The 22,610-nt window shown below is 35.3% G+C and overlaps 1 protein-coding gene across 5 annotated transcripts in view; it reads left to right on the top strand.

Moving 5' to 3' along the window:
• LOC114326447 (uncharacterized) overlaps window positions 1-20,802 on the top strand; it is a 407,135-nt gene extending 386,333 nt beyond the window's left edge. For all 5 annotated transcript variants that reach the window (XM_050656792.1, XM_050656794.1, XM_050656793.1 and 2 more), the window contains one exon: window positions 11,557-20,802. In XM_050656792.1, coding sequence (XP_050512749.1) covers window positions 11,679-12,932 — 1,254 coding nt within the window. In that variant the 5' untranslated portion in view covers window positions 11,557-11,678 and the 3' untranslated portion in view covers window positions 12,933-20,802. The remainder of the gene's footprint in view (window positions 1-11,556) is intronic.
• The last annotated feature ends 1,808 nt before the right edge of the window (window positions 20,803-22,610 follow it).

The following is a 22,610-nucleotide window of genomic DNA, read 5'->3' as shown; positions in this document are numbered from 1 at the left end:
GTGATTTTAATAAAATACTGTTATTATCGGAACGAGTAGATAAATTTTGAACATGTAAAGCACGCACCACACTCTCGCAAAGTTACTTCGGGAAAGTTGACCGAGGTCCAAAATACCGTCACGTCACTACACACTCGTTCAACTTCGTAAGAAACTTTCGCAAGAAAATCGACTTCGGTTCCTTTGACTTTATCGCAAAAACCGCCACCGAATGGAAGTAGACCGAGGCGCAGCGAAGTCGCATGAGGTGCCTGTCTACACTCGTACTCGCTGAACTTCGATCGACTTCGCGAGTAGTATAGTGAGCGTTTAACAGCGTTTAACAGTGATCGTTACAATACAATTTTAAATGTTTAGTATAAATGTTTAAGAAATTTGAGTAGCCGCTTTATAGATAACCACTTGTCGGTATTTTAACAAGCTTATTAGGTTACTTACCTACTCATTGTGAATTGCCATTTCAGAACTTAAAGTTAAACATTTGCACATAGTACAGTTAAAGTTAAAAATATTATACGATAAATATTACGCAAGAGAAATTGAACTTTTTTTTTACTTTTACGGACAAAAAATTCAAGTTCATTAGCGAAACCAAATTCAAAATTATTCTGCGCCTTATAGATGAAGCATAATTTGGTTAAAACATCTCATTTTTGGTGGTAAAAAATATATTAGTTTGTCTGGACTAAATTTGGTATTTGTTTGAATTTGCTGATGGACGATTACGCACATATTAGTGAAATAATAAGCAATGTTGCCGATTTTAGCGCTTTTTACTAAGGTATATTTAATTAAACAGTAAACCCTGCGTATACGAAATTATTTAAGAAAAAAGATGAAGGCCATCGGTACAATCGCAAATATTTTACGGCTATCCCTACTTTTTCTGTCTTTACACGGCAAATTACGTGTAGTAAAATTCACATCGGTATGGATATGTAAACATTACTAGAATGTCATTCTACTTGACAATGTCATCATTAACTTTAAAGAGATGGCTTTTGAATGGTCTTGGATAACTGTTATTTGTATAATTGCAAATTATTAATTCAGTTAATAAATGTGATAATATTTTCACTAACTGTGTATTCAGTGATTGTAATAATTTATATGTACAACAAAAACTAATACTCAATCGAGAAAAGAGGAAAAGTGTTAAAGTGATTTTTTAATAATATATTGTTACTATGGAACGCTTACAATTTTGAACATATTTAACAAAAAAATACTTGGATCACAGAATATATCCTGATATATTATCTCCTTGGATCTTCCTTAAATAATAAACAATAAATAACTTTTTATTAAGTTCACGTCTTAAATCAATTATTTATCAAATACACTATCAATATCATTTAATCAACAACTCAAAATATTACCGATGCCATGTCAAATATTTAAAACTGTCACCGTCTTGTCTCATATTCTATACGACTGATAGTGCGTTGTATGACAAAGATAGCGAATGTTCGATTTGGAAAATATCACCCCGGACATGGTGTCCATTTTTTCGAATCCTGAAAAACTAATAAATATTTGTATGGTCATATCCTATATGACTCAGTGCGTTGTATGACAAAGATAGCGAATGTTTGATTTGGAAAATATCACCCCAGACATGGTGTCCATTTTTTCGAATCCTGAAAAACTAATAAATATTTTTTTAAAATTTAAACGCAGAATGAAAGACTAAATTATTATCGAGGGCCGAAAGTCCCTTAGAATAAATAAAAAGTTTCTTTTGAATGAGATATTTGAAATTAAAAATCACACTAAATTTTCTCTTGGTTTTTCACTTCTGTAACTTATTAAAATAAACATTAAAGAAGTTCTCAGGGACCTTCAGCCCTCGCTAATAACGTAATCTTTCATTCTGCGTTTAAATTTTTCAAAAATACTTATTAGTTTTCTCAGGATTCGAAAAAAATGAATCCTCATTTGAATAGCATTGTAGCCGAAAATACGTACCCATCCCCTTAAGACACCAGATATGCGGAAACGAAATTATTTAAAATAAAGGAGAACTTACAAAAATATTTAAAAAAAGAGGAAATTCTAACTATTGACCATAAATGGAACGAAATTTATAAACTTTTCTTCTAGCACCTGCCACAGCTTAACTGGTGGGACACTAGCATACGCCTTTTCAAGCTCAATAAATAAATCATGTTTACCAATATTACAAAGAACCAAAGATTATCCAAAAATACAAAGTTTGCGCTGGGCAGGTCATGTTATAAAAATGGATGGCAGAACACCTAGTAGAACGCTTAGCGGAACTATGGTGAGACGTCGGTCAGTAGGAAGACCAAGGAAGAAATGGATAGACGAAGTGAGAAGAGAGAGAGAAGAGAGAAAGAAGAGAGAGAAGAGAGAGAGATGGAGAAGAGAGAGAGATATGGAGAAGAGAGAGAAGATAGAGAAGAGAGAGATGGTGAAGAGAGAGAGAGAGAGAAAGAGATAGAGAGAAAGAAAGAGAGAGAGAAAGAGAGGGAGAGAGAGATAGAGAAAGAGAGAGAAAGAGAGAGAGAAAGAGAGAGAGAGAAAGTGAGAAAAGAGAGAGAGAGAGAGAGAAAGAGAGAGAGAGAGAAAGAGAAAGAGAGAGAGAGAGAGAGAGAGAGAGAGAGAGAGAGAGAGAGAGAGAGAGAGAGAGAGAGAGAGAATAGAGAGAAGTACGAACAACAAATCTAATATCATGAACTAAAAATTTTAAAATTCAAACTCAATCTTATTTTTAATTAAATATCGACAAAAAAGTCAATAAACTCTCTTCACGGCGCCTATATCATTACTCATTCCTGTTATCAATTGTTTTTCTAAGAGCATTTCATGTTTAAGTTTACTTTCTAAGTATACGATACCAGGTGTTCCGGGCTGGATGTTTAAAAACTTTAAACTAAACATTGCATGAGTCAGATTCATTGACGCGAGCTTTGTTTACAGGTAAAAAATGGAGTTATGAATTATTATAAATATGTGATAATTAATGATTTGCTTATAACTACACCAAAACTATTCGTATATAAACATCGCATAAAAACAAATTTCAATCATTTATTTGATTTTTTGCAAAATGAACTTGTAGTTATAAATCAGATCAAATCGAATCAATTAGGCCAGTACTTACCTATTTGAAAAAAAATCTAAGCACATTAGTGTAAGTGTAAGTAATGTTCCTTTTTTAAGTTTACTTTTACTAATATGTTAACATTCGTTGGGTTTAACATTTGACTCTTCTGAACTTCTTCTTCTTCTTCTTCTTCCTTCTTGTATGTAGGCTTTAAAGTCTGTTTCTTCTTCAATATTAGCCTCCTAAATTGTTTAAGTTATCGGACCATCTTTTTCTTGGTCTGCCAATACTTCTTCGTTCATTTGGGGACTTATTTCATGCTATTCGTACTATCCTATCCTCTGCCATTCTACTAATGTGTTCGTTCCACTCCTGTTTCCGTTTTGCCACCCATCCATTTATGTCTTCTACATTGCATGATCTTCGTATGTTTTCGCTTCTCTCCCTATCCAACAGACTTTTCCCTGATATTCGTCGGAGTATTGTCATCTCCAAAGTTGTCTCCGCCTTGTATGTCAATATAGGTCTAATTGCTGCTTTATAGATTCTTGCTTTTGTGTCTTGTCTTAGGTGTTTGTTCTTCCAGATTGTGGCATTAAGAGACCCCGCCGCTTTACTTGCTTCTTAAGCTTTGTTGTCGTAATTCCTCTTTAACATTTCTGTAACTGGTTATATCTATTCCCAGATATCTAAACCTTGCTTCCTGCTTTATTATTTTACCATCAATTTCGATTTTACATTGTAGTGGGTATTTAGATGTTTTCATACATTTGGTTTTTTTCTGCTGATATTATTATATTGTATTTCTTGGCTGTTGTATTGAAGATGTGTGTTAATCTTTGGAGATCGTCTTCTGTCTCGGCGATTAATGCGGCGTCGTCTGCATAACATAATATTTGGATTTCTTTGTTCCCCATTTTGTAACCATGACCTTTACGTACTGCGTCTTCTGAACTATACGGAAGAATAAATTACAGAACATCGTCGCATCTCATAATAGAAATGCTTAACTTTTTAATATACATACCTATCTCTTTAGTAATAAGATCTTCCTTACTTCATATAATTCTTATATATTACCTAAAGGGAGTCATAGTTACGACCTCACCAAAAGGGTCTTGGGGGTCACCCCCCAAGTTCAAGATGTTCGAGTTCTGAAAATTCTCCGGTGGCTATAGATTCCCCGGAGGGGTAAAGTCTGGGGATCCCCGAACGCAGAGGATCCACAAGGCCCAATTTGAGTGGAGCAAGGAGCAATACCATTGAAGACACTGAATGCCAAACAGGACCCCCGATTACCATTGTAGAAGTGACGTCAGCTATTAAAACAACTAAAGATGGTAAAACTGTAGGGCCTGACCAGTTTTATGTAGAATTCCTAAAACTTATGGATGAACAAGGAATAAAATGGATAACAACTGTATTCAACAAAATATACGTTACTGGAAAAATACCCCAAAGCTGGTTAAAATCGACCTTCGTAACTTTACCCAAAAAAGTAAATGCCAAAGCATGTGAAGACTACAGAACAATTAGTCTAATGAGCCACTTACTCAAAACGTTTCTGAAAGTGATACACGGCAGAATATATAAAAAATGCGAAGAACAGATATCATGGACGCAGTTTGGATTCCGCGATGCCTTAGGCACCCGAGAGGCTCTATTCGCTGTCCAAGTGCTTATGCAAAGATGCAGGGATGTTGACTGTGACGTGTATATTTGTTTTATCGACTACAAAAAGGCGTTTGAGAGAGTAAAACATGATAAACTCATAAACATCTTGAAAGAAGCGGGAGTAGATGATAGAGACTTGAGAATCATATATAATTTGTATTACAACCAAACTGCCAATATTAAAGTGGATAACCAATTGACAGAGGCAGTCTCCATAGATAGAGGAGTGAGGCAAGGATGCATTCTGTCCCCGGTGCTGTTTAATATATACTCTGATTGTATCTTCGAGCAAGCGCTGGGAGAACTACTGGAAGGCGTATTAGTCAATGGAGTGCGTCTGAACAACATTAGATATGCCGACGACGCTGTAGTTTTCGCAGACAGTCTAGCTAGATGGTTTGTAAAGAATAATATTACATAATAATAAATGTCGCGCATATCAGATAAGTAGAGAATAAGGACTTGATCTCAATACGAAAAAAAGAAAGTACATGGTAGTCAGTAAGAGCGAAATATTAAATACACAACTTTTGGTTAAACAACAACTAATTGACAGGGTCGACAGCTACACATACCTTGGTACTAACATAAACAGCCAGTGGGACCACTCAATTGAAATAAAACAACGCATAGGAAAAGCGAGATCAGCGTTCATAATGATGAAGTCTCTTTTCAGAAGCTACGATTTACCTCTTGCTACCAAAATCTCTATCATCAGATGCTATGTGTTTTATACATTATTATACGGAGTAGAGGCCTGGACACTTTCCGAGGCTTCTTTGAGAAAACTCGAGGCATTCGAAATGTGGTGTTACAGGCGCATTTTGAGAATTTCGTGGGTGGATCGTGTGACTAATGTTGAGATTCTACGTAGAATAGGCAAGGAATGCGAGATTATTAACAAAATCAAAGAGCGCAAACTAGAATATCTTGGCCATGTTATGAGGAATGAACAGAGATATGGCTTGTTGCAACTCATTCTTCAAGGCAAGGTATTTGGAAAGAGAGGACCAGGGAGAAGAAGAATATCTTGGCTTCAAAACCTGAGAAAGTGGTTTAACACATCGACAACCGGACTATTCAGAATAGCAGCAAGCAAAGTTAGGATAGCCATGCTGATCGCCAACATCCGGAACGGATAGGCACCTTAAGAAGAAGAAGGAGCATGTGAGTTTTGCCTGACATTCAGCGGATATACTAGCATGTTCTGGCAGAACCAATTGCCTGACGAGACCATCTGTCTGTTGAGGGTGGTAAGCTAACCATAGCGTGGGGCTACACCCTTACGGTGTTAAGGTACGTATCCATTAGGTTGGTGCTCCGTACTCTGTGTGACTGCTCAAATGGATACGGCATGGGCTCCTCTACATATAAACCGGCCCCCGATTGGATCGACGAGGGTCGAGATCGCCCGGGGCCAGTGGCGGCCGGTCAGGGTCGGCAGTGCCGACCCACACATTTATAGATATAGATTTTTTAAATATGTGTATCTGTGAAATAAAAAAAAATCGATCAGATAATACAGACTAAATTTTATTCATGGTTTTTAAATGAATTTGATCAATCCGAGCGTTAAGTGATCCCTGCGCATAACAGACTTCTCAAAAAATGAATGATCCGAGCCATTTATCTGACTTTTCGGCTAGCCGTCCCTAACTATCCGTAGCTTGACAATTTACACGTAAAACTCAACAAAATAACAAGTCGATGAGCAAGCGAACATTACTTCTCTCCGTGGGCAATAGCAGATGCGGCATGGCAGGTTAAGCGGCAAGTACGGCACATTTCGGTCTGCCGGTCGGTGTTTCATTTGGAAGCATGCATCGGTAGAAATTGTCAAAAATAATCACGCCGCTTTACGTCGTTTAATTGATATTGTAATTTTTTTAAGTTGTCAGGAATTATCATTTAGTGGACATGATGGATCGAAGCATTAATAAAATTGTTTTAGAAATACCTATTTACTTTCTGATTCGAAGTGTATTCGTAATACAGAATGAACTAATACATATAATCAAATAGTTAAATTTTGAATAACGTTCTTGAATCTGAGATTTAGAAAACCATTTGCTTTTCACTGAAAGTAGATGAAACTTCTGATTATCATGTCATTCACAATTATCAATTATTGTTGTTCGATACGCGTTACGTGGTAACATTTATGAGAGGTTTTTAGGTTTTAGAGATGTGAGTAAAAGCAATAAGGCAGAATATATTTTTGGTGTTTTAAAGAACAGATTCAAATTTTTTGATACCAAAAATAAATTGGGGCAATATTATGACGGCGTTGCTGTCATGAGTGGTGAATTGAATAGTCTCCAGGCAAAAGTTAAAACTATTGCATCACAAGCTTTATTTACTAACTATTATGCGCATATAATGAATTTAGTTTTACATGATACGTGTAAAAAACAAAGAATATCGTCTTTTCTTGCCAGTTTAGCTCACCTAAACGGATTACTGATTTAGAACAAATTTGTTTCGAAAAAAAAAAGCGAACAGTTTGTCAGATGCCATGAAATTTTAAATCTTGGTTAGTTTTATCTAAGCAGATTATCTCTTATAGTTTTAGTATCTGTAGCAGATTTTCGTGAACAGCTTTGGGTTTTTGATTTTATTATCGAAGGCGATGATTTTGAAAGTGGCGATACCTCGATCCGTGAAGCAATCGGTTTGAGAACTTTATTAAATACTAATGACTCTTTCAATATTTTTTTAAATATTTTTAAGGCAGAGTTTGCCCAATATATTCCTTGTTGTTCAAAATCAGTCAACTGACATTATGTATTCTAAAAATAGAATACGAAAGCTGGTGCAAAATCTTAGAGATTTTCGTAATGATAGTAGTTTCCAATATATACGCAGTGACGTTTTGGATTCGCTTGATATTTCCGAACCACCCCAAAAAAGACAACGACATGATACATATCTCGAAAAACGAGTAAGTATATCTTGAAATTTTGGATACCTACTATTATATGCAAATAGATACTCGTTTTTCGAATTTTGAAGATTTGCAAATTTTTGACCTCTTTGACGATTTAAAATTTAAAAGTTACCTTCGCCAAAGAATTTCCAAGATATTTATTATTACAAGTTAGGTACTTAAAAATTATGCTGGTCCAAATATTTTCAGAAAGTGGGATAAGTTGCACAATATGTATGTATAATTCTATGTAGTAAGTACTGCAATTCATTACAACAAACTGTTTATCAATTTTCTTATTACCACCAATTTCTGCCTCAAAAAAAAAACGGGATTTACCTTGTCTCAAAAGAATCAACACGTATTGTCGAAACACCATGAAACAAGAGAGAATGTCAAGTACATCAAATAAAAAAAAAGCAAAAAACAACCAAATCTCCTATGATGAATTAAGCCTTTTAGTTTGATGGTATACCTATATGAGGAGACAAAAAAACCTTGCCGACCCTGTCTCCAAGGCCACGAGCCGCCACTGCCCGGGGCAGCGCTCACCCTCGGCGATCCAATCGGTGGCGGTTTATATGTAGAGGAGCGTATGCCGTATTCATTCGAGCAGTTACACGGAGCACGGAGCACTAACCTAAAAGATACGTACGTACCTTTACCAGTGTTGCTACACAAACACTTGCCCGTTAGCCCTGTGAGGGTGAATTAGTGAATGCAGGTAGGAATAAGGTCCCGACCTCGTTGGTTGGATAGGTCTCAGTTGCTAATCTGCTGGATATCTCTTGCTCACTAGTTCCATTCTTTGAGTTTATGACTAGTATTTGAATTTTTCAGTGCCGTTAATTCCCCTATCTTCGTCCACTTCCAAGTTTCTCACTGGTTCTTGTTCTATTTGGTCTTTTTTAGATTTATTTTTACTCCATTTTTTATGTATTCCTCTTCCAGTTTTCGGAGCATATAGAATAGACCTTCTTCATCCTCAGCCCTTACAACTTGGTCATCTGCAAAACTTAGTGTGTACAAGAACTCGTATCGAATTGGTATTTCCACACCGTATTTAATGAGTTCATTTACTCATTCCTCCAAGGCCTCATGATTTTTGTTCTTTATAGCATTCTTTACTTTGAGTAATATTAGCTCAATCCGTTCTGCTATTTAGAGTAGTATAACCTTTTTTTCTTCACCTTTCAACATTCTGTAACATTTCTCTAAATATATTGTTACATTCTCTTATTACTCTCTGACGTAGATTAGCAATATTTTATAGATTTATCTGGTATACCTTTAATGGTAGGTAATCCTACAAGAAAAAATCTAATGGGGTAAGATCCGGTGTCTCGGTGGTCATTCTATGGATCTACTTCGTCCAATACATCCTTCAAGAAAAACCATGTTTAAATAATTTGGGACCCTGCATGAGTAACGAGACGAAGCACCGTCTTGCCGGAAAATGATATCTTAGTGAAAACCTTGTGCATGAACTGTGATTATATCGATCTTTTCAATGATCATCAGGCTCCCAAGATAATTACCCAATATACCTGCTCATACATTTAACTTTTCCGGAAAGAATGTATAACCTTCACGTAACAAACGAGGATTTGTATTAAACGAGTACCAGACATTTTACGGTGAACGTAGCCTTTCAAATAAAATGGATAATTTTTAAAAACAAAAATATGTTATTTTTACTATTTAATCAATTAATAAAATAGCACATGACCCCCTTTGCTATTAAAAAAAATAGAACGTGGTTGTTCCCTGATGGTGGTTCGTCGAAATCCCAAAACTTTCTTTTTCTTCTTAAGGTGCCTATCCGATCCGGATGTTGGCGATCAGCATGGCTATCCTAACTTTGCTTGCTGCTATTCTGAATAGTCCGGTTGTCGATGTATTAAACCACTTTCTCAGGTTTTGAAGCCAATATATTCTTCTTCTCCCTGGTCCTCTCTTTCCAAATACCTTGCCTTGAAGAATGAGTTGAAACAAGCCATATCTCTGTTCATTCCTCATAACATGGCCAAGATATTCTAGTTTGCGCTCTTTGATTGTGTTAATAATCTCGCATTCCTTGCCTATTCTACGTAGAACCTCAACATTAGTCACACGATCCACCCACGAAATTCTCAAAATGCGCCTGTAACACCACATCTCGAATGCCTCGAGTTTTCTCAAAGAAGCCTCGGAAAGTGTTTAGGCCTCTACTCCGTATAATAACGTAGAAAATACATAGCATCTGATGATAGAGATTTTGGTAGCAAGAGGTAAATCGTGGCTTCTGAAAAGAGACTTCATCATTATGAACGCTGATCTCGCTTTTCCTATGCGTTGTTTTATTTCAATTGAGTGGTTCCACTGGCTGTTTATGTTAGTACCAAGGTATGTGTAGCTGTCGACCCTGTCAATTAGTGGTTGGTTAACCAAAAGCTGTGTATTTAATATTTCGCGCTTACTGACTACCATGTACTTTGTTTTTTTCGTATTGAGAACAAGTCCGTATTCTCTACTTATCTGATATGCGCGACATTTATTATTATGTAATATTATTCTTTGCAAACCATCTAGCTAGACTGTCTGCGAAAACTACAGCGTCGTCGGTAATACAAATTATATATGATTCTCAAATCTCTATCATCTACTCCCGCTTCTTTCAAGATGTTTATGAGTTTATCATGTTTTACTTTATCAAACGCCTTTTTGTAGTCGATAAAACAAATATACACGTCACAGTCAACATCCCTGTATCTTTGCATAAGCACTTGGCACCAAAACTTTAATACAATTAAAAATATTAGAAGAAGTTGAAAAATCGACATGTTCGAGCGATTTTATTTTATTTTTAAATAAACGAGTTGAGAAAGAGGAGGGTTAAACTTTATTCTCTCACCGTATAAAACAACCACGTTGGCATAAAGGATCCGTTGGCATAAGGCCCATAACAAAATGAACACAATAGCTATTTGTATAACAAGGGAGGAAAGTGCTACTTTTTCTCCCGAGAATGAAGTTTACTGCCCGACGCGTAGCGGAGGGCAGTAATCATTCAAGGGAGGAAAAGGCACTTTACTCCCATGTTATACATATGGTTTTTCCACCTTCCTCAAATAACAAGTCATTTTTTCATTTTTACTTAATTTATTTATGTAACTAACCAACAAAATTTATTAAAACTAAAACTAACAAGTAGGTAGAATATAACTGTCAACTGTCAAATATAAGTCAAATTATTAATGTAAACATTGTTAAATCAAAATAACAATTTACTGTTTTTTACCATTCTGCAAAATACAGAGTGTTTTATAAATAAACGTTAAAATGCATAGATACTTACGTAAAAATGTAAGATATTCTACAGGGCGTCAATAAGTTATATTTCATGAATGAAATACCATGACGTCACTTTTACTTTTCCTCCCTAGGGAGGAAAAGTACAACTTTGCTCCCTACAATCTGGTCCGGAAAGTATACTTTCGGTAGAGGTAGGTGGAAAAAAATTTTACGTAAATGACCTAAAACTATTACCAGAAAGTAGAAAGACTACTACATAATATATTAACATATTATAACGAAATTATACTCTAGCACAAAAAGAAGAAGAAATAAAAATAGAAAAACCAAAAAATCACGCTGTTGTTAAATGTTTTTGAAATTTAAGAAAACATAAATTTAATGTCGAAAACATTAAGTGCTTCTGCTCTATAAAAATTTTATGGATATTTTCTTTTTATTTGTGCAAAATCTACTTTTTTACTTAGTTTAATTGATTTTGGTAACTGGCCTAATTTAATGGTGGCCCATTGCCAAAAAACACCACATGCAAATTTCCATCTATCAATAAAAGTAAATATTTCAATAATCTAATTTATTATTTTATTTGCAGATATCATCCTATATACGAAGCTGACTCTAGATGTGTTGGATCAGTATACTATCATCGACCGCAGCGACCAAAACAAAAGTGTTGGTATCAAAGATTTGGTGGTGTCCTTAATATGACTTAAAATGGTGGAAAAGTACATTTTAGTGATGGATATGTGCAAATTCGTGATCCTATTAGTGTTATACTTTTCGTCTTGTTCGTGTTACCCCTTAAACGCAAAACCCTTAAACGAAAGAGCACCGGATCTCACCTGGGAAGCCTGGTTGTTGGTCGACGACCAAAACCAAAACAAACAACTCTCAGACGGAGTGCTACGCAGAAGAATAACTCCTAAATCGGTTTTTATAGCACCAACTTTTAGCCCGGAGTCATTACCGGCTTGTGCAGAAGGTTATAGTTCGGATCATTTGGGTAGGTGTATAAAAATTATTAAACTGGACCAAGCTGCTCAGTACGAGTTTCTTATAGCAAAGTTGAAGGAGAAATTTACCCCGGTGGATTATGATGACGACTATTACGACGAGGACCTTCCTACCCCTGGACCTTTTCAAGTGAATATCCCTCTCGATACGCAAAGTGATCAGGGCGATGACACTATTGAAGAATCCGACGTCGCCATTATAGTATCTCCTACAAAACCTCAGTATACTATCCAAAAAGGTAACGTAGGCAAAAGAGATGGCGATACAGCAGACACAGCAGATCAGAATCTCCAAGAAGAGCAGCTTAAGCATCTTGCCGAAACCACCACTACCACTATATTACCCCCAACTGAAAAGTTAACGACTTATTTAACTCAAACTACTGACGGGCTAACAGAGACAACTGAACCCATTACTAGTACAACAACAATTAGTACTACAATTGCAGACACTACTTGGAACACAGATTGGACAACAGAAACTAAGATGACAACCTCGTCACCAAAACCTGTGGACTCAGTGGACTCTGTATCTGAAGCTAATAAAGTGCGGTTTCCTGACGATGCAGAACTAAAGACTCATGTGCGATTTCCTAGTGCTCCCGGTGCGGAAGCCACCCAAATTCCCCCTTCTGTAAACATTGATCCTCGATCTCTAGACACCCGTCAGTCTGATGAACCTATCGTTGATTTCGATTTAATAAACTTCCGAGAACCACAGCCCCAAGAGAACAATTCGAATAGAAGAAATCGAGAAAAAAACAACGGGTTGTTTTTTCTACCACCAAGATGGACTGACAGCACATACCAGAGACCAGTGGTCCTAAGGTTCTCCAGAAAACACGCTTATTTGGACATGGAACAGTTCAAAAAGCCAAACTACTACAGGTCTATTCCTACTGATGATTTCGCTTACCTGTTCAAATTCAAACATAAACAGTCAGATCAGAGGTGATCATTCATGTAATTACTTTTTTGTAATGTATAGGTATTTATCTTGTGTATAGATTAGAATATTTTACTGTATCAGTACCTTATATTTCGATGTTTATTAATCTAGGTCCACATTTACCCATCTTTTTTCCGGATGAAACATTTTTTTTTATTAACTTTCATACATAGACAAATATGTATGGGTTGCCTATCAAAATCTTGTCATAACTATCCTTAAGGAGGCGTGGGTTTGAAATCAACATTTCAAGCACATGTTTGTGAATATATTTTTTGAAAGTGTAGAATTATTTTATTTTTGAATTAAATAAGCATATTTGGTACAATTCATACAATATTCAAAAAGAAAAAAATCGAGGAAAAATATTGAAAAGTTAGCCAACAATGGCAAATTTTTAAAGACATCTAAGAAAACAATGGATTTTGCGGTGTAGATCAGAACCCATCATTGGATTATGCTAAAGAAAAAATTCAAAAAGATTTTATCAGCTTATGAGTTTCTCGAGGTAATGCTGTCGAGATTTTTTAGTTTTATCGATTTTTGACTTTTTGGTATCACTCAGAAGTCTCAGAAGGTTAGTTTTCACTTTTTTTACAAAAAAAGTCGTTGTTTTGACTTCTGAGTGATACCAAAAAGTCAAAAATCGTTTTAACTAAAAAAACTCCAAATCTCAAAAAACTCATAAGCTAATAAAATCTTTTTGAATTTTTTGTTTAACATCATTCAATGATGAGTTCTGATGTCCACCTCAAAATCCATTGTTTTTTGAGGTGCCTTTAAAAATTTGCCAGCGTTGGCTTATTTTTCAATCTGTTTCCCTAATTTTTTAAATTTTTTTATGAATTGTGTTTGTTTAATTTAAAAATAAAAAACTTCTACCATAGATACTTTAGAAAAAATTCACAAAAATGTGCTTGGAATGTTGATTTTAAACCCTACGCCCGCTCTTAAGGATAGCTATGACAAGATTTTTATAGGAAACCCATGCAAGACATATTTATCTATGTATGAAATTTAATAAAAAAAGTTTTATCCGGAAAACAGATGGGTGAAAGTCGACCTTGATTTAGATCCCGTACTATTAGGGTGGTTTTATGTAAAACTGTAGAAGTGAGAAAGCTTTAAATCGAATATTTGCCTCTAAGGTTCTATTGAGAAATTATTTAAAAACTATTTGCTTCTATATTTGTAATTTTGTAAATTTTTAGAAAAATAGTACCAATTATATTGTTTTTATTGATGAAATTAGCTGTATTTGTAAATAAATATTTGTAATTTATAAAATAAATATTAATCAAATTTTATCAAAAATGTGCTCTTATAGGCATTTCAAATCGTCTGACTTTTTGTTCTGATAATAATAATTGTTAGTAAACGTATAAAGTATTCCTTATCCTTATACTTTTCTATAGCTCTTCTTCAACCATTTTTTATCCGCTCCTGAATGTAGGTCTCTCCAATTGCTCCCAATATTTCTCTATCTTCATCGTCATCATCATTGGCGCTACAACTCTTCGTGAGTCTTTGCCGCGTTTACTATTGCCTTCCATGTTTGTCGGTCGTGTGACACTAATTCCCATTGTCTTACTCCCATTTTCTCCAAATTCTCTTTGACTGCATCTTTCCACCTTTTTCTAGGCCGTCCTATAGACCTTCTTCCATCTGGCCTTTCCGAGAACAAATTGTTTATAAGCCGATTGTCGTATCTGCGTATCACATGCCCTGCCCATCTGAGTCTATTAGCCTTTATATATCTGACTAGATTTTCTTTTCCGAATAGAGACTCTAGCTCGTTATTGTATCTGCGCCTCCATTCGTTTGTCACGCTGTCTCTGCAGTGGCCATATATCATTCGAAGGATTTTACGTTCCCGCACCAGCAATTTATTTACTTCTCTTTTTGTTAGCGTCCATGTTTCGCTTCCATACGCGACTGCTGGTCGTATTATGGTCTTATATATCTGGATTTTTGCACCTCGTGAAAGAAGTTTTGACTTCATTAGATGTTTCATTGCAAAGAAAGATCTGTTTCCTGCCATTATTCGCGTTTCAACTTCCCGCTCTAATTTGTTGTCATTTGTGATTGTTGCTCCTAGATATTTAAATTCTTTAACCACTTCGAAGTTATGATCGTTTATATGTATGTAGTAATATTTTGCCTTATTCGCCGTCGTTCTTGTTTTGAGACGACCATGTATTTTGTTTTGTCTTCGTTTATTTTTAGACCGATGTTTAATGCAGCTTCCTCAAAGCTCGAGAAAATATCCTTAATTTGTAATGTTGATTGTGCGATTGTGTTGATTGTGAAATTTTTTTCTTGCAATAAAATTACAACTTCGTGACAGCTTGACAGACAAACGCCCCATTACCATAATGCACCAAGCTCCAAATTTGTCCGACTCCACCCAAATAACAAGTACAAAAAGTTTCGACGGTGTGGTCATAAATAATAATTTTATATGTGGACCCAAGGACTATATGTGCTGGTATTTTTTTATTTTTTTAATTTCAGCAACCAATAGGGAACTTGCATAAAATTTTAAATTCGAAAAAAATGTTATAAATCACAACAGAACATAATTTAAAACATGTATCAAATATTAAAAAGTTTTGTTTGGCTTTCGTTTGGCCCCTAAAGATGATTAAAAATTCAAATTAAAACAGGTGGCCCAAAGCGCGTCGTGACGTCATTCGTTTAAATTATGTTTACATTCTTCCAAAAAAGTAAACAGAATTTAAAATTAGACATTATAAACGTCAGTAGAAAATACAGTTATGTAACCTCACAGGTGTTTTTGATCGTTTGAACTATTTTAAATGTCATATAATAGTGTCAGTGTCAAAACGAATGCCAAACCTAATAGGGAACTTGCACATTTTTTTATTGCATAATAATATTCAGTTTCCTTTAAAAATTAGATTTCCAAAAATTTCACGCATTAAAACCTCATAATAACAAGTACAAATTTAAAATCTATATATTTTTTTTTTGTTTTCTGGCCTTGGTTTAGAGAACCTTTAGTCAATTTAAAATAGTTCAAACGATCAAAACACTTGTGAGGTTACATAACTGTATTTTCTACTGACGTTTATAATGTCTAATTTTAAATTCTGTTTACTTTTTTGGCAGAATGTAAACATAATTTAAACGAATGACGTCACGACGCGTTTTGGGCCACCTGTTTTAATTTGAATTTTTAATCATCTTTAGGGGCCAAACGAAAGCCAAACAAAACTTTTTAATCTTTGATACATGTTTAAAATTATGTTCTGTTGTGATTTATAACATTTTTTTCGAATTTAAAATTTTATGCAAGTTCCCTATTGAACTAGTAACGTATGGAAGATTTTAACGCTTTCTTGCGATCTGCGACCACCATGTATACTAAATGTTTTGTATCGTTAACTGATCGTGTAAAGTAGGAGTTTAATTGAGTTCAATTTGATTTTCCGTTAATTTAATCAACTCACCAAGTCCGAAGAAGTGAGCCAATACAATGTTTATTTTTATACGTTTATTAAGGCATGTATCCACTATGTTCGCGCCCCTCATGCGCTCCGCGCTCCTGCAACTGTTCCACATGGTACGTTTACGCTCCCGGACCATGAAATAGTGCGCGCGCCACCGCAGCGCTCCAATTTTCTTCTTCTTAGACCGTCCGCACATGGGTCGATCAAAGACACGTCTCGAAGTTCGCGCGTCTTGCTCGTCTTGTACGAACCCTGCGTCACAAGCGATTGCCCTCCGCACACTAGTCGATTCTGTTTTTATAAATTAACACATTTTTTATATAGTAACCAAAACGACTATTTCGATCTCTGAAGAGTACGGTATTATTACATTTTTATACAGTTGCATTATACAGTTGAGGATATTTTTCTACTTCCTCAACGAATTTTATAATAAACATCTAGAAACAGAAGTTCAATGTTTTCAGAATTTTACATTACAGACAATATATATCCACAAAGCTAATAGTACTACAATCAACGAATATAACATTCACCGATCTTTAAAAAGACTAAAATTTAATTTAGGGCAAAAATCAACAAAAACGAACCAAACAAATAAAGTAATGACTGTAAACGTGCGTCTCACTCGAACTTTCTCGTTCGCTTCAGATCGCACGGAACGAGAGTCATACAAAACGAGAAGATTTTGCAATTCTAAACGCCTCGTGTACGGAGCCCAATGCCACAACGAAGGAACTTGAGTGGCAGGGAGAGATCTACGCGATTTGAATCGAGTCGAGTGCTTCGAGCGTCGCTCCATGTGCGGACGGCCTTAAGGTTTCATCTTCTATATCGAAGGTTGGATATCAACATGGCAATTCTTATTTTACTTACAGCAGCTCTAAATAGTTGGATAGAGCTCAGACTAAACCATTCCCTTAGATTTCGTAACCAGGATGTTCGCCTTCTTCGTACATTTCTTTTATATTTTATTTTACTCTCTACAATCAGACGCAGCAGACTATAACGAAGACCTCTTACTGTATGACCCAAAATATTCATGCTTCGGCCTCTTAATTGTATGTATTATTTCTTCCCTCATATTAACCCTACCCATAATTTTGTAGTTATGTAAAAAATTAAGGCCACGGAAATGAACTATTGGAGACGATGTTGCCGGTTCACTACACTTGATAGGGTGAGAAACGAAGATATTAGGAGAGAAATGGAAATCGATCTAGATATAATAGACACAATCGAAGCCAAAAGACTCAACTGCTATGGACACCTTCAGAGAATGCCTGAAAGTAGATGGTCAAAAAAAATAGAAAAATGAACTCTACCCACAAGAAAAAAACGAGGTAGACCAAGACGATCCTGGAGAAGATGTCGAAGATGCAATGACCGCCAGAGATCTAAAAACTGAAGATTGCTTCGACAGAAAACGCTGGAAATTAGTATGCGAGAAGCAGCGTCAGCTGTAGAAGACTGGCTTATTATATATTACATGATTTTGTCTACCCATGATATTCATAACATTCTTCGATAACACCAACGCTCACAAGCTTCCAATTTCTAATTGTTTTAATGTCCAGGCATCAGATCCTTAGAACAAAGTTGTAAAAACCTAGCAGCCCAACAAACTTATCCTTAGATAAATTCTTAGGTCTCTACTTTATATATAATACCAATCGGTGGCGGTTTATATATAGAGGAGCGCATGCAGTATCCACTGGAGCAGTTGCAGGGAGCGCGGAACGCAAGAGGTTCGCGAACATAGAGGATACATGCCTTTACAGCTCTTTCATTTTTTATTTTCACTGTGATAGGAATATTTAGAAAATTTCACCTTCATTCTTAGGGTACTTGCCATAAAATGGAGGGCTTTTAAAAACTTTTAATTTAGAACAACACGTACCATTTTAAATTAGTCTAATTTTTACTTTGATTGCATGCATTTTTGAGTCAACCAAGCGTCAGATTTTAGTAGGAAACAGAAGGGTCTAAATTCATCTTATTTGAAGCCTTGCTTTTGCAACTAAATTAAATGCGTTAGATACATTTGTAATGGATGAGTTGCATTTTACAGATCCATAGTAAAGTGCTTTTTAACCCAATAAAAGTTATGCACAGAAATTATTTGAACGAGTCAATACGCATTTTGACATACTGATATAATTAAATTGTAATATTAATAAATGTTTTAATTTTTGTGATTCAAAATCGCAGAGTTTATCAAATCTATCCTTGTGCAAATCCCAGAGTTTATCAAATCTATCCTTGTGCTTCCAGATATTGTTTTGATGTACTTTGATCTCCATTCTTCAGAGCTTCTTTTGGGCATTCCTCATTTTTTTTAATATTCCGCTTTCGTCTATTCCTTATAAATGTGCTTACTACCATAGCTCATTCTTCTATAATGTTGTGTAAGCTTTCTTAAGTAAAATCAGAGAACTAATATCAATAATACTCTCATATTTCATCATGAAAGAAAAATATGTTTTAACTCTTTTATTCAATTATCTTGAACGATTGTTTTTGTAATCTCAAAGAACAAATAATTACATTGAAAATATTTTAATTTTCATATGAAGACTTTTTATCGTTACGTCCAAAGTTAAATGGAAATTTTTATGTTACTAGTTCGTAGTAATTAGGGGCAAATAAAGTGAGAGGCGATATTAAGGAAATTAAATTTTATATAAATGTTGCGTTTATTGCAAGTTTAGAATTAGTCCAATTCAACTTTAGCCTTAATATGCGTAAATCAAGAAGAGAGAGTATGACAACAATGACAAAAGATTTTCTCATCGCTACAGTATATAGAGGTTCCACAGTAAAATCACTCTTCTGTCGGCGCTTTGATCTCAGGAAGTAATACCGGCAGTACGCAATTGGTAATTCACCAGTGGTGGATGTGGGTTTTCCCTGTTATTAGCCGTACGTTTCTATGCGAATAGCAATGCGAGAGTGGGGCAAAAGCGACTGGCAACATTGCGCGGTCGCCATGCGCGACTACAGATTTTACTTCCAATTTTTCGGAGAGTGGTTCTACTGTCCCTCTTTATACTGTGTCATCGCTGAAAAAAGAGCGTCTTGCTATCCCAATCCACCAAAAATATCTGCGCAACAAAAGGTCAGTGACAAATTGGATTGGAGCAGGCATATTGCAAACATTCGTGATTTGGGCCCACGTTCATACCGGTTAGAGCTGTACAATAAGGGGATTACTTCGTTAAGATTCCAGTGAACTTTCAATGAAGATGGTACCATCAGAAGAATTAGATTAAAATTTCGAGGCGATTTAACGACTTTGTCAGGAACGTTCGAAAACTTCTTTATCTGTATTTTTCCTTTTCTTCTTGTCGTTTTTCCATTGCGGTAATCATATCTCGAATTTCCTCCATTTTGGACTCGCTTCTTGTTTTGACCACAAAAATTGATTTCATTTCATTTCATTCTCATCACACTTCTGACACCAACTGTTACGTTTTTCTGTTGACTCAGCTATTAAGTGAACCAAATATAGTTTAACTCATGCAACTACAGAAACTCACTAAATAAGAAATACATAATTAATAATTATCGTATATCACTTTACAAAATAAACACTTTACTAATCGCATAATAACTAAACTTTAAAGGCCGCTGCAACAATTTAAATAACAAAAAAGAAGTTCTGGTGCGGGAGCACGCCAAATATAATTATATTTTAGTGACGTCACGTTGCCTAGCAATCGTCGATTCTCCCATTATGAAATTCTATTTTGTGACGTCAGCAAAATAGAATTCTATTTGGCGTGCTCTGGGCCCTGTTCTAGAAGTAGCTGGCAGGTGACTATATGTGCAATAACACCAAATTCCAGTAAAATACCGATAAAGAAGTTCTCTAACGTTGCTTACAAAGTGGTTAATTTTGCTTCTAGAATTACTCTTACACCAGGATCGCAATGGGGCGTTGGTAATTTGTTGTGAGAATAATATCAACACTTCAGTGACCTACTACAAATCTAAATATCAAATTTTGTACGACGCCAAATAAGTCAAAAATATATAAATGAAAATATATTTGTATCAATAAAAATGAGTTAGTGCTTACTGAATTGTATACTACTGTGGTAGATAAAACTTTGTACATTACATTTTCTGTCAGTATTATAATATATCATACATCACCTTTTTATTTATCACCATAGTATTTAGAATTTGAAACGAATGTTAAACTTTTAGATATAATCAAATTTTATAACCAAAATAATTATGTATTTGAATGTACAAATTGTAAAGTATGTATTATTGTATTAAGTATGTAAGTATTATTTATTATAGACGTATACAAAATAGCTATTGTGTTTTGATGTAATTTGTGCCAGTACAATTGTCGAATTTGTCTAAAACGTCACAATAAACTTTTAAAACCATATCTCTACTTTTATTCGTTTCCAAAAATGGGAATGGGACATCTGGGCGTCGCCGTTTCCGTGGGGCCATTTGGGCGTCGAGCAAAGTGGATATCAGCCGTTTTGGCGTCGGCCATTTCGACATCAGAATTAATTGCTAACATTATACTTCTGTCAGTTCAATAATTAAAAAGTTGACTCTAGACTTTACATTTCTAAGGTTGCTGATGTTGCCATGGTCGTGTAATTCCGACGCCGAAACGTCTGACGCCCATTTGGTTCCCAAACGGCTCAGCCGAAACGGCGACTCCCAGATGTCGCAGATCCTCCGAAAATGCCTCTACTGTGTGTCCCATGTAGTAATTTATTGCTGGAAGGCATTAATAGACAAAGAATTTAAGCACAAGCACAGCGTCAAATATAAAGTTCAGGATATAAAAGAAATGATAAGGAAAAAGAACCGAGCCAAAAGAACAAGAAATCAAGAAGATAAAAATAGGGAAAACCGACTGAATCGATCGGCCAAAGAGGCACTAATAGAACATAAAAGCCAAAAGTGGGACAATTACGTAAAAGAAATGGAGGCTCCAAAGCTTTTTAAGAAACGAAAGAAAACCGATTCCCCCACTACACGAAGAAAACTTAATTGTCTACTCTGTAGAAGAGAAAGCCAAGGTGATAAAAATGTACCCATGTGAAAGACTGAATTATCACCCAGGTGACCTCAATTAGAATTATCAACTAGACTTTATCAAAGAAACAGAACTAAAAAAGCCCGAAGAACAAGGCGAAATAATAAATTACATCATAAATACAAATAAGTAAATTGATCTAAAAAAGTTCACCAAAGAAAACACCTGGTTTAGACGAAAACATTAACAGAGATATGAAGTATCTTCCTTCGAAAGCAATTGTATATTTAACAAACATAACAAACGCAGTGCTGCGTTACAGGCTCTTCTCAAACCGATGCGATGAAAGGAAGCCCATGTAATAATGATAACGAAGCCATGGATGAACCACATATTTCCGCAAAATTACAGGCCGATTAGCTTACTTTCAGCAGTCAGTAAGATAGTAGAACGAGTCATCTAGACCAGACTCCAATCAGAGACAGATAGTCTGTCTGTAACAATAATGAATGATCAGTGTAGACATGCAAATAAAAGGAAGATATATAGTCACAATAGGAGTACCTATATGCCCCAGCGATCACAGTAAAGGAGAAGAAAAAGATAAGTTCTAAGAAATTCTACAAGAAACACTAGAAAACGTAAGCATTCGAAAATAAATTATGATAGGAAATCTTAATGCAAAAACTGGAAGGAAGGATCGTAAAAAAATAGTACCTATGCCTATATGGAGAAAAGGTCTTAAATGAGGATGGAACGAGATTGATTGACCTATGTGACCAGTATTCGTTTAGAATAGTTTCTTTAGACATAAAGAGATACATAAATATACATATTCAAAACCAGTTCTCAATCAAAAATTAATAATAGACTATGTAATTGTTAGACAAGGGTCAGTCAATTATCAAGGTTGAAAAAAGCAGTAGGTATATAGATGGGCCACCTGCGGATCAGACCACCATACTCAATATATGATACCGCAAAAGACCTGGAGATAAATAGGTTTGTTAACAAAATAACCCATGGAATGCAAGATATTCAGACACAGAACGCATGGAACGTATTATTTTATAGTATCGTGATCGTCATATGACGGTGTTCTCGTTGTGTTGGAACAAACCCAATAACAACTCAATAAAACAAACAAATAAATATAAATATTGAGGGTGGCAAACAAATATGTACTTACACTATTAG

The sequence above is a fragment of the Diabrotica virgifera genome, chromosome 7 (assembly GCF_917563875.1).
Source record: "Diabrotica virgifera virgifera chromosome 7, PGI_DIABVI_V3a".
NCBI lineage: Eukaryota > Metazoa > Arthropoda > Insecta > Coleoptera > Chrysomelidae > Diabrotica > Diabrotica virgifera.
This window is presented reverse-complemented; position numbering and strand designations above follow the sequence as displayed.